The sequence below is a fragment of the Heliangelus exortis genome, chromosome 30 (assembly GCF_036169615.1).
Source record: "Heliangelus exortis chromosome 30, bHelExo1.hap1, whole genome shotgun sequence".
Taxonomy (NCBI): Eukaryota; Metazoa; Chordata; class Aves; order Apodiformes; family Trochilidae; genus Heliangelus; species Heliangelus exortis.
In genome coordinates this window covers 387,547-400,159 of record NC_092451.1, presented here as the reverse complement: position 1 = coordinate 400,159, position 12,613 = coordinate 387,547, and the positions used below count along the sequence as shown (strand labels likewise).

General features: G+C 58.2%; 1 protein-coding gene across 1 annotated transcript; it reads left to right on the top strand.

Annotated features, from left to right (window-relative positions):
- Positions 1–1,557: 1,557 nt before the first annotated feature.
- Positions 1,558–8,561, top strand: LOC139788735 (maestro heat-like repeat-containing protein family member 7). The gene is made up of 16 exons (XM_071728922.1): positions 1,558–2,541; positions 2,774–2,868; positions 3,044–3,148; positions 3,470–3,673; positions 4,057–4,206; positions 4,651–4,805; positions 4,900–5,014; positions 5,365–5,636; positions 5,750–5,867; positions 6,220–6,354; positions 6,509–6,697; positions 7,012–7,161; positions 7,464–7,565; positions 7,844–7,946; positions 8,044–8,100; positions 8,428–8,561. The coding sequence occupies exons 1-16, from the start codon at positions 2,037–2,039 to the stop codon at positions 8,559–8,561; spliced, it is 2,589 nt and encodes an 862-aa protein (XP_071585023.1). The 5' UTR covers positions 1,558–2,036.
- The last annotated feature ends 4,052 nt before the right edge of the window (positions 8,562–12,613 follow it).

Genomic DNA, 12,613 nt, shown 5'->3' with positions numbered 1-12,613 from the left:
TCTCTCCAACTCCCTGAAAGGAGGTTGGAGCCAGGGGGGGGTTGGGCTCTTTTCCCAGGCAACTCTCAGCAAGACAAGAGGGCACAAGAGGTCTCAAGTTGTGCCAGGGGAGGTTTAGGTTGGACATTAGAAAGGATTTCTTTACGGAGGGGGTGATCAGACATTGGAATGGGCTGCCCAGGGAAGGGGTGGATCCTCCGTCCCTGGAGATATTTCAAAAGAGCCTGGATGTGGCACTCAGTGCCATGGGCTGGGAACCACGGGGGGAGTGGAGCAAGGGTTGGACTTGATGATCTCTGAGGTCCCTTCCAACCCAGCCCATTCTATGATTCTATGATTCTATGACAAATTTCAAGATTTTTCTTTTACATGGGACGATGTTACAAGAGCTAAGCAATGACTTTGATATATTGGTTTTCGTATCGCTTCCCTATAGACCTAAGGCAAGTTTTTCAAATCAGCAGATCTAAGCCAATGGCTGAAACATCTCCCCTGTCAGAAAGGATTTGACAAGACTGATATTCCCATATTCCTTTGTTCCTGGAGTGGTTTTGGAAGCACTATGATATTTTATAGTTGTTTCCTTTTCGGCTTCACCCTAAACCCTTCCAAAAGCATGTTTCCTGAAAGAAAGGATGGCAGAGGGATGTCAGGCTATGCCACCTTCAAATGTAACAGCAACTGATGTGGAAGTTACTCTCGTCTTCTCTTTTACCGGAAGACTCTTTTTTTATTTTCCCAAGTTCAAGTGATGCTGAAGGATTAATCAGACTTAAGCACATGCAGCAGAGCCAGCACAGGGCCCCCCTGATTATAGAGAAAAGCTCCAGCACTTCAAGTGCAGCCTGGTGGAGCTGTGGTGTGAAAAGCAAAAATGAAAGCTTCCACCTATTTCTTATTAGTCAGCAAGAAATTAAATGGATATGAATATTGCTTTGTAATTGGGTTTCTACATGAACTCTCCGTTTAACTCTTGTATCTGGGGGCATCTCTCCAAACACATTTATACACTTATTAAGCAGGAGTCAGAGCTGCATGTTCTTTAGAAAGCATCATACTTTCAGGAATAAGGAGTTATTCCTCATCAAATGATCAGACTGTCAAATATGTTAAAATCACTGCAATGCATTTGTAGAAGCCTTGAAACCTGGCAAGGGCTTCTCTTGGAAGTCTCCAGTGATGTACAGAGACTGTCAGTGAGGAGAATCCTTTCTCTTGTCATGCAGGAGCTGGTTTCAGAAGGACCTGTCCCTTGGGTCAGCAAAAGCAATGGAACATTTGTGGCAGAGCAGGTCTCCCACCATCCTCCAACTCAGTAGACAGTAACTTTGCCAAAGGGGGTGGCAGCTGGATAGGAGTGAGAGTGAAGTCAGCTCCTGGTGTGAATCTGGGATTGAGGTTTTCCTCTCCAAGTACAAAGCTGAAGTTTTTCTCTAGAAACTGTTTTTGTGAAAAACAAGTATCCAGCTCTGTTGCCACATAAGCATGAGGCACTTGGAGATGTTTCCTGACGCATGGATTTGAAAACCATGGTATAAGATCATAGAATGGGTTGGGGTGGAAGGGACCTTGAGGATCACCCAGTGCCAACAGCCCTGCATGGGCAGGGACACCTTCCACTACACCAGGTTTCTAGAAAGTAGAGCAGAAAAATTTCTTCACGGAAAGAGTGGTGAAGCATTGGAAGAGTCTGCCCAGGGAGGTGGTGGAGCCTCCATCCCTGGAGGTGTTCAGCAGAGGGGCAGCTGTGGTGCTGGGGGAGATGCTGCGGTGGTTCAGGGGGTGCAGGGCTGACACTTGGACTCCATCATCTTGAAGGTCCTTCCCAGCCATGATGATTCCACGATTCCATGTGCCAACGCCTGCCTGGACACACCCGGCCTGCCTGCCAGGTGACAAAGGGACCCTTTGTGACCTCACCTGTGACACCGCGGGTCCCGGGGTCCCTTCTGAGCACCGGGGAGGCCCCGTCTCAGTGTCCAGAAGGACAGCAGAGAGTGCAGAGGCGAGCACAGAGCTGACAGGAGCCCTGAGCGATGTCTGCATTCTCAGCGTTCGGGAGAAGCCTCCGTGGATCCCCAGAGGACCAAGGAGAGTTGGAGACGGTGCCTGGTCCCCGGGAGAGGGATGAGCCGGGGACTGGGGCTGGGTGGATGCCCTCGGGGCAAACGGGGCAGGACTCGACAGCCCTTGGTGGTTTGTCTGATGGGAGCCTCTGCCCAGCCCCTGAGGGCTGTGAATCTCCACAGGCTGCCCAGGAGCCTCCATCCCCTGGAGATTCCCTGCCCCGTGCAGGGCCCGTCCCAGCCCTCTCCCTGTCCCCACGCAGCCCCCTTGGCCCCACGGGCTCTCCCCCCATGCAGTGCAGCCTTGGGGCCGGCAGCACTGCCCCCCCCGTGCCCACCCCCCATGGCCTCTCCTCTTCCCCCACTCAGCAGAGACCCCCGAGCCGGCCCCGGCTGGCCTGGAGGGGAGAGGAAGAGGAGGAAGGCCACCCCCCTGCCCCATCAGAGGTGTGGGAGGTCCCGCTGCCGGAGGCAGGTGAGTGAGTGAGTGAGTGAGTGAGTGGCCTTTGGCTGCTCTGCTGTCCTCCTGCATGGCAGTGGTTGCTGGGCACATCCCCGGCCCGATCCCTGCCAGTCCCCTCTTTGGGTCCCCCCGCCCAGGGCTGGCTCTGTCCTCGGGAGCTGGCACGGGGCTGGGTGCCAGGTAGGGGACACTTCAGTCTGTCCTGCCAGCACCTTCAGCTCACCCTCCTCTCTTGCTTTGTTAGATTTCGACTGTGATTCCAGGAGCTCTGAGGATCTGCGTCCAGCTGAGGAGGGGGAGGGACAGATCCTTGTGAATGCTCTGGAGGGCTCAGCAGAGGTACCCACAGAGACTGGCACCGGCCTTGTTCCTGCTCCAGCTGCCCCCACGCTCAAGGATCCCCTCCCAGGAAGCCTTGGCAAAGGATCCGAGCCCTGCCAGGTGCTGAGCAGAGCTGTCAGCCCTGGGAGAGCCAGCAGAGCCCAGGGCAGAGCATTGGCTTTTCTTCTTGCAGGGCCTGATGTTCTTCACAGCCTCCCCCAGAGCAGAGGAAGGTCAGGAGGCTCTGGTGCTCATTGCCAGGGCGATGGAGTCAGGCATCAGCCCTTCCTCTGCCAGGGTAAGGAGCCCCCAGGGCCAGACAAGCTCCGGTGCCCCCCTCACTCAGCCCTTCCCGCTCTCCTGGATGCTCACTCTGTGGCTATCCCGAGTCCCAGTCCTCATGCCAGCTGAGGGCTGGAGAGCAGGGAGAGGCAGAGGGGACAGCGGGGCTGCAGGGGAGGCTGTTCCTGCTGGGGACAGCTGGGCCTCGCCCGTCCTGCTGCTCTGCTCCCCTGGCCCGGGCGCTGCTGAGAGGGGACCCTGCGCTGGGCAGAGGAGCTGGCAGCGTGCAGGGGCTGGGGCAGACACCTCCACAGCCCTCTGATCCCTGCTGTTCCAGTGCCTGGGAGAGATGGTGGGACGTCTCATCCTCTGCTGCGCATCCAGCTCCATGGCAGCAGAGGCTCTTCAGCACCTCTTCGACGTGCTGCATCGACAACGCTGGGGAGGCTCTGGGCCAGGTCCCAGAGTTCCATCTTTCCTCCACTCCTCTCCAGGCTGGGTGTCAGCAGCAGATGAGATGAACACCAGTGGCCTTGCCAGGGTAAGGAGCTCCCTCCTTGCTGGGACCCTTCCAAGGGACCCTTCCCAAAATGCCTGGGACTGGCCTGGCCTCACTCTCCCTGCTGAGAGGGTTCCTATGCCAGGCTGTCCCTCCATGGAGTGCCCCAGCAGCAGCTCCAGCCCTCCTGGCCCCTGGCTCTCTGGAGGGCCAGCAGGCCCTGCCCATGAGCCCAGCCCTCCTCCCTCACCCTGAAGGAGACCCTCCCTCCCTCCCTCCCTCCCTCCCTCCCTCCCTCCCTCCCTCCCTCCCTCCCTCCATCCCTCTTCCTCTTCATCCTCCTCCTCCCCTCCCTGCAGGGACAGCAGCCCCTGCTGCAGCTTTCCTGACATCTCTTCCCTCCTTCCCTTCCCTTCTCCCCGCAGGAGTTTGGAATTTACTCCTGGGCTGCAGAGAGGACGGGCCTGGTCCTCACAGCTATAGCAGCCCTGAGAGATTCCAGCACCCAGGACAGCCAGGTGGCCTGCAGCCTGCTGGACGTGGCCACCAGCGACCCTGGCTTCTGGCTGGTGGATGTAAGTGTCCTGGGGCTGCACTGTCCTGCCCATCACACCTTCCTGGTGCTTTTCCCTGCTCCCTCCCTCCCAGATCCCAGTCTCTTGGGCACCTGAAGCCAGGGCAAGGCAGCAGAGAGGGATGGGATGGGCAGGGCAGCAGTTGCAGTGGCAGCACCATAGAATCAGAGAATCACAGAATCACCTGGGTTGGAAAGAGATCATCAATTCCAGCCCTTGATCCACTCCCCCCGTGGTTCCCAGGCCATTGCACTCAGTGCCACATTCAGCCTCTTCTTCAAAACCTCCAGGGACGGAGAATGCACCCCCTCCCCGGGCAGCCCATTCTAATGCCTGAGCACCCTCTCTGGGAAGAATTTCTTCTCTTCCTAATATGTAACCTGTCCCGGGAGAGCTTAAGGCCATGCCCTCTTGTCTTACCATCCTCACCCGTGTCCCCTCCAGGCAGAAGCGATCTTGAGGGGCATCCACAGCACCCTGCAGCGTGTCCCCAGGGTGACAGCCCGGCACAGCCTGGAGTCACTGCTCTGGCTGCTGGCTGAGAGGAGCCCCGAGGACACGGTCAGGACTCTGCTGAGGATCAGTCCAGAGTGTGACAGGTAGGAGCCCCTCCAGCCCTGGGGACCTGCTCCATAGCCCGGGCACAGCAGGGTGGCCGAGGCAGCCCTGCTGACGGAGCGCTCTGGCTTGCAGGGCTGCCCTGGCCATGTGGGAGGTGATGCTGTCCCCAGCCAGAAACACCCAGAGGATCTTCGAGGGGCTGCTGGGTGTGATGGAGGGCTCCATAGCAGGCGTCAGTGTCTCAGCTGTGAGTGAGCAGAGCAGGTCTTGCTCGGGTTCAGGGCTGTTCCTGGCTCCCCAGGCAAGCAGAGGCAGCCCCTGCTGCCTGCCCCAAACACCCACCTCCTCCAGGGCTTGGGGACACAGCCCCTCAGGGCCAGCAGGGACCTGCCCTGCACCAACCCCCTCTGTGCCAGCCCCGTGGGGCTGCTGGGGCCCCTGAGCACAAACAGGAACCACCCTGCAGCATTCTGGACACCGTGTTCATCCACCGTGTGCTGCCAGATGGCTCACAGCCTCCATCGGGCTCTCTGCGGCCTTGGGCAGTGCAACAGCAGCGTCTGTGCACTGAGAGCTGTCCCTGTGTCTTTTCTGCAGGCCTCCCAGGTCCTGTGCAGGCTCAGCCAGTGGCCCCACTGTCAGGAAAGCCTGGGAGTGCTCTTCCCCAGGCTCCTCATGGCCCTGACCAGCCAGCTTGTCAAGGATCCATGGATTCGGGGAGACGAGCAGCAGGTGGCAGTGAAGGCCATGAAATCCCTGCTGTGCGCTGCTGGATGTGAAGAGCTTGTCCAGACGATCCAGCAGGAGGGTGGCTGGGACCTGCTCCTTGGAAGTGAGGCCCTCCAGAGGGGAGTCAGTTTGCTGGCCAGGTGAGAGCCCTTTTCAGCCTCGGCAGCCCCATGCCCGGGGGCAGAGAGCTCAATGCCAGCAAGGCTTTGCCTGCCCTGCTCACCGCCAGCGCTGCTTTTCTTTCCCTGCCCAGAGAGATGAGGAGGAAGAGCTCAGCTGAGCAGCGCTGCTCCCTGTTCCAGCACGTCAAAAGGATGTTTGGCTCTGGGGAGCCCTGGCAGAACACCTTAGCCATGACTTTCTACGTTGAGGTAAGGCTGGTGGGAAGCAGTGCCTCTGGCAGATGCTCCTGAAGCCGTCCCTCTGTCCCAGGCGGCTGCCGGGTGGGATGACAGTCTCCGGAGCTGGGACAGAGGGCTCTGCTGTCAGTCCCTCTGCCCGCCAGCCCTTCCTGCTGGGGCAGTGCTCAGCACCCCTGGGTGTCCACAGGCAGGGCTTCCCCCGGGACGGGACGGGACGGGATGGGACGGGACGGGACGGGACGGGACGGGACGGGCTGTGTCAGCCCCTTTGTCAGGCCCTGAGCTGGCAGTGGGAAGCGGGAGCTGCACAGTGCCGGGGTCCTGCAGCTCTGCCCGTCTCTCACCGCTGTCGTTCTTTCAGCTGCTGGGCTGCCAGGACCTTGAAAAGACTTTGAGTGACCTGCACCTCCTCCACCTGCACATGCACTCTTACAGCCACACGATGCAATTGCTGGCACTCAGGGGCATGGCGGCCCTGTCAGGAGATCCGCAGATGGTGAGCGAGGTGGAGCCGCCTTGGCAGCCTGGGGCTGGGGCACGGGGGTAACGCGGTGGCTTGGGCCTGGCTGAGAGGAAGGAGGTGGCTGAGCAGGGGCCACAGGGCCCTCCCTGCCCTCCCCGGCTCAGAAATCAATTCTCTGTTCACACAGGCAGCAGAAATGCAGAGAGAGGCCCCTGCTGAGCTTGTCACCCTGCTGATGATGCCACACGCTGACAGCGGCGTCAAGGTGGAGGCCCTGCTCTTATTCAGAGCCCTCCTGGGCGGGCAGCTGGAGCAGAAGGAAGCCAGCCACATGGCTGTGTTGGCGGCAGGAAGTCTCCCAGCCCTCTTTGATGATGTAAGGCTGCTGTGGGACCTGACCCCGCAGAGGGGCCCGGGGCAAGGACAGCTGCCCTCCAGCCCAGCCCCGCGGGCAGCACTTGGGCAGGGCTGCTGCCCTCCTCACGGCCCTGGGCTCTGCTGGGAGGGCTTCTGGGCTCTGCAGCCCAGCACAGCCTCTCCTTGGCAGGATGAGGCCTCCGCTGCCCCCAGCCCCACCACCCCGCAGCATCTCCCCACTCAGAACAACAGGAACCATGGGGAGGGAGAGGCTGCTGCTGCAGTCACCCTGACTTGGGTCTCTTCCTTCCTTCCTTCCTTCCTCTCTCCCAGGAGTCCAGCCAGGTGAGAGAGCTCTCCATCATCCTCTTCAGAGAGCTGTTGGTGGTGATGGTGAGGAAGGACAAGAAAAAGGTGGAGGAGATGGTGCGGAGGACCCTGATCTCACTCTTCCTTCGGATGAGTGACGAGAGCGTGGCCGAGGTACAGACTCCAGAGCTGACCCTTCAGAGCTTTGCCCTTCCCTCTGCCCCAGCCCTGGCAGCAGCTCAGCAGCTCTTGCCCATCTCTCTCCTGCTGGCTGGCAGAAGAGAGAACCTGGCAGAACGTGATACCTGAGCTGGTGGCTGCCCCGTGTCCCTGCCTCGGGCACTGAACCCCCCCCCCCTTCAGGCTCTGTCCCCAGCTGCCTCTTCCCAGCAGTAGCTGGGGACACTGTGCAGCCTTGCCCAGAGGTCTCCTTCTCCCAGCTGTGGTGCCAGCTCCCACCCTCTGCTGCTTTGCAGGCCTCTGGCAGAGCCCTCCTCGCCTCTGCCAAGTTCCTGGGCTGGAGGAAGCTGAAGCGAGTGGTTAAGAACCAGGAGACGTGGAGGATTGGAGAGACCCTGGTGAGGACAAGCCCCAGGTGCCAGGGCCCGGGCTGGGCAAGGGCTGCCCTCAGGCACGCAGCCCCCCCCAGGGGTTCTTCTGCAGAGCCCTCTTCCCCCAAGCCCCTGGGTGCTGCAGGAGCCCCTGTCCCACGCTCTGGCTGCACCTCAGCCCCCCAGGGCTCCTGGCTGGCAGAAAGGAATGGTCTGGAGGGGAAGGGGTTGGGGATGGGCAGAGGGACTGCTCTGGCACACAGGGAATGGTCTGTGCCAGCCCCCTGAACTTGGGCTCTCCCCAGCTGGAGCAGGAGAGGAGCTGGGTGGAGCAGTATGTGCGTTTCAGCAAGATCCGGCTCAGGGCTGCTCCGACTGGTGTGAGATTGGCAGCCATCAGGTTCATTGGTGAGCAACAGCCCCCGGGGACCCTCTCCTGGCTGCCCCGGGCAGGGGGCTGTGCAGTGCTGGGCAGGGGAAGGTCTGACGGGAGCTCTGTGCACAGGGGCTGCTGCGCGGCGCCTGAGGAGGCATCGGTATGAAGTGCTGGGAATGTTCTTTGGTGAGTGGGGTCAGAGCTGGGCTGGATGGGGCTGGATGGGGCAGGGGACAGAGCCTGGGCAGGGGGCTGCCGTGCCTGGCCCCATTCGAGGGAGAAGCCTCAGGGGAGGGGGAAGCTCTTGGGGACAGGCTGGGGGTTAGGACTGGAGGATCCTTAAGGTCCCTTCCAGCCCAAGCCAGGCTGCTGGCATTCCTGAGCAGCAGCTTCCAGCTGCTCCCTGGCTCCCACCTGCTCCTCCTGGCCAGGGAAAGAAATGGATGGGGCTGGCACGGGAGGGGCTGTGCGAACACTGAGGCTTCACCACTGCTCTCTTTCTTTCTCTCCCAGCCCTCCAGTGCCTGGAAAACGACCCTGAGCCCTCAGTCCAGTCCCTGGGAGTTCAGACCTCACTGATCCTGGAAACTCTGCAGCAGCGGCAAAGATCAGGACAGAGTCTCCGGGCTCTGTGCTGCTGTCTCTGATGTCTCGGGGACAGTCTCCTCCTGCCATCTTCCCAACGGTACCTTCACCAATGCCACACTGCAGCTGCTGTCCCCCAGATCCCCATGTGCCTCCCCAGGCTCTACTGGACTGTCCCAGTCCAAAGCAGTGCCTTCCAACCCAAAGCAGTGCCCTCCAAGCCCTCCTCTCCACACCCAGGACTCCCCTCGGGTCGCTCTCCTCGGGTTAAACCTCCCCAGTGTCACCAGAGCAGGGGACAGCAGCAGCGTGGGACTGAAGGTGCCAGTGCTGAAGGTGGAGGTGGGAAGATGTCATCGAGACCCCCCCTGACCCGAAGAGCCCGAGGGGGGGGGGAAGGGCTCCCGGGGCAGATGGCAGCGTGTGAACGGAGCTGGGAGCAGCAGCCCGGTGCCACGGCCTCCTTCCCACAGGCAGCACCCCGAGCCTGCTGAGCAGACACCATCACCCCCGCAGGTCAGCTCATCCCATCCCTCTGCACAGCCTGGCCCCAGGTGACAACCAGGTGTCCCCTTCTTTGGGCTGTCCCCCCCGAGCAGCAGCCACCTTGGGTCACCCCCTGTGCCACTCTTCTCTGCGTCCCGCTGTCCCCAAGCATCCGGCCACCTCCGGCGTGCTCCTGGCTTGCACCAGGAGCCAGGGGAGAAGTTTTCCTTCCCACGGCTGCTGCCAGTGCCCACGCTGGTGCTGGGGGGTGCAAGGAGGCAGAGGGGAGAAGGGCTCAGGCTTTCAAAAGCTCCAGTTCACCCCAGCGCTGCTTTCTTGCTTTCTTGCTTTGTTTGGCAGCTGCCAGGAGGAGCGGAAGATGGGGAATGTTTCCCTGGAACTTGTCAGCATCCTCACTCAGCGTGGGACACTGGGACAGTCCTGCCATGTGGAACCCTTGCTGGTGGCAGCAGCACGGCTCAGTTTCACGGGCATCCTGACCCAGTGCTGCAAGTTCCTCCAAGCCAGCAGGGAGAGCAGCAGCCAGCTGGGACTTTCTGCAGGGGTTGAAAAAAGCATTAAACCTTCTCTTTCTTTCCTTAAGAGCCCTTTTCCTTGGTGTGATTAATTTGTTTAAAAACCTATTCTTCCTGTGCTTCTGCCCCCCTGTTGACTCCTGGAGTCACACCCTTTCTAACCCAAAAGAAGCCCAGATGGAGGCGGTGAAGCCCTGCCCCTCCTGCCATCAGGCAGTTGGAAGAAACCAGGTGGATGGGAGGGAATGGAAACAGGTCCCTCATCGGAGAGGCAAAAGAATCCCCTCGCAGCCCCCGCCATCCCCCCGGGTGCCCTTCGAGAACAGAGATGAGGCCCTGGACTCAGAGAACCAGGCAGAGGACACACAAGAGGAAGAACTGTCTGGAAGGTCTCCTGTTCGCCCCCCGTCTACCAGGCGGGTTACAACTACAGCTACAAAGGAAAAAAGAAGGGCAGTTGTAGTTGGTGACTCCCTTCTGAGGGGAACTGAGGGCCCTGTATGTCGACCGGACCCCTCCCACAGGGAGCTCTGCTGCCTTCCTGGGGCCCGGGTGAGGGATTTCAGTAGGAGACTCCCCCAGCTAATTCGGCCCTCTGATTATTATCCACTGTTGGTAGTCCAGGCTGGCAGTGATGACATTAATGGAAGAAGTAGCAAGACCATTAAAAAGGACTTCAAGGCGCTGGGTCGATGAGCTGATGGGACAGGAGCACAGGGGGTGTTCACCTCCATTCCTGCAGTAGCAGAGATGAACGAGGAGAGGAGTAGGAAAACCAGTCTTAATCAATAGGTGGCTAAGGGATTGGTGCCACCGGCGGAACTTTGGGTTTTTTGACCATGGGCCAAATTCCATCTTACCCAGTCTCTTCAAACCAGATGGGCTTCATCTATCCAGCAAGGGCAAAAGGACTCTAGCCCATAAGTTGGCGGGGCTGATACGGAGGGCTTTAAACTAGGCTTGAAGGGGGATGGGGTTGAAACCAGGCTCTCCAGAGAGGAGCCCAAGGGTGGACAGCCCAAGTTAAGAGCCAAATCTGCAGCCCAGCTGAAGTGCATCTACAGCAGTGCACGCAGCATGGGCAACAGCATGAGCAGCTGTCCCGGTGTGCCGAAAGGCGAGCCGGCGGGGAAGACGACCGGTCTGGCTGAACAGGGAGATTTTGAAAGAAATGAGGGTAAAGAAGAGAGCCTACTGATTATGGAAAAAAGGGCTAACTACTCAGGGAGAATTTAGGAACAGAGTTAGGTTGTGTAGAAAGAAAATTAGAGAGACAAAGGCACAACTTGAAGCTCTGTGAAGGATAACAAAAAGTCCTTCTACAGATACATCAATACAGATACATCAAAGGAGGAGCAGGGAAGACCTCCATTCTCTACTGGACATGGTCGGGAATAGAGTTATCAAAGATGAAGAAAAGGCCGAGATATTTAACACCTTCTTTGCCTCAGTTTTCAAGAGCAAGACAGGTTGTCCTGAGGACAGCTGGCTTCTGGAGCTTGCAGAGAGAGACAAGAATCTGAAGAGCCCCGCTGTAATCCAGAAGGAAACAGTCAGTGACCTCCTGAGTTGCTCGGATCCCCACAAGTCTATGGTTATGGATCAGCTGGAAGGCAGGAGGGCTCTGCAGAGGGACCTGGACAGACTGGAGAGTTGGGATGATTCCAGCGGGATGAGGTTCAACAAGGCCAAGGGACAGACCCTGCGCTTTGGCCACAACAGCCTCATGGGGATCTCCAGGCTGTGCACAGAGTGGCTGGAGAGCAGCCAGACAGAGAGGAACCTGGGAGTCTGGATTGCCAGGAAGCTGAACGTGAGCAAACAGTGTGCCCAAGAAGGCCAATGGCATCCTGGGCTGGCTCAGGAACAGCGTGGCCAGCAGGTCCAGGGAAGGGATTCTGCCCCTGTGCTCAGCCCTGGGGAGGCCACAGCTTGAGTCCTGTGTCCAGTTCTGGGCCCCTCAGCTCAGGAAGGAGATTGAGGTGCTGGAGCAGGTCCAGAGAAGAGCAAGGAGGCTGGGAAGGGATCCAGCAGAATTCCTGTGAGGAAGGGCTGAGGGAGCTGGGGGTGTTGAGGCTGGAGAAGAGGAGGCTCAGGGGAGACCTCATCACTCTCTCCAACTCCCTGAAAGGAGGTTGGAGCCAGGGGGGGGTTGGGCTCTTTTCCCAGGCAACTCTCAGCAAGACAAGAGGGCACAAGAGGTCTCAAGTTGTGCCAGGGGAGGTTTAGGTTGGACATTAGAAAGGATTTCTTTACGGAGGGGGTGATCAGACATTGGAATGGGCTGCCCAGGGAAGGGGTGGATCCTCCGTCCCTGGAGATATTTCAAAAGAGCCTGGATGTGGCACTCAGTGCCATGGGCTGGGAACCACGGGGGGAGTGGAGCAAGGGTTGGACTTGATGATCTCTGAGGTCCCTTCCAACCCAGCCCATTCTATGATTCTATGATTCTATGACAAATTTCAAGATTTTTCTTTTACATGGGACGATGTTACAAGAGCTAAGCAATGACTTTGATATATTGGTTTTCGTATCGCTTCCCTATAGACCTAAGGCAAGTTTTTCAAATCAGCAGATCTAAGCCAATGGCTGAAACATCTCCCCTGTCAGAAAGGATTTGACAAGACTGATATTCCCATATTCCTTTGTTCCTGGAGTGGTTTTGGAAGCACTATGATATTTTATAGTTGTTTCCTTTTCGGCTTCACCCTAAACCCTTCCAAAAGCATGTTTCCTGAAAGAAAGGATGGCAGAGGGATGTCAGGCTATGCCACCTTCAAATGTAACAGCAACTGATGTGGAAGTTACTCTCGTCTTCTCTTTTACCGGAAGACTCTTTTTTTATTTTCCCAAGTTCAAGTGATGCTGAAGGATTAATCAGACTTAAGCACATGCAGCAGAGCCAGCACAGGGCCCCCCTGATTATAGAGAAAAGCTCCAGCACTTCAAGTGCAGCCTGGTGGAGCTGTGGTGTGAAAAGCAAAAATGAAAGCTTCCACCTATTTCTTATTAGTCAGCAAGAAATTAAATGGATATGAATATTGCTTTGTAATTGGGTTTCTACATGAACTCTCCGTTTAACTCTTGTATCT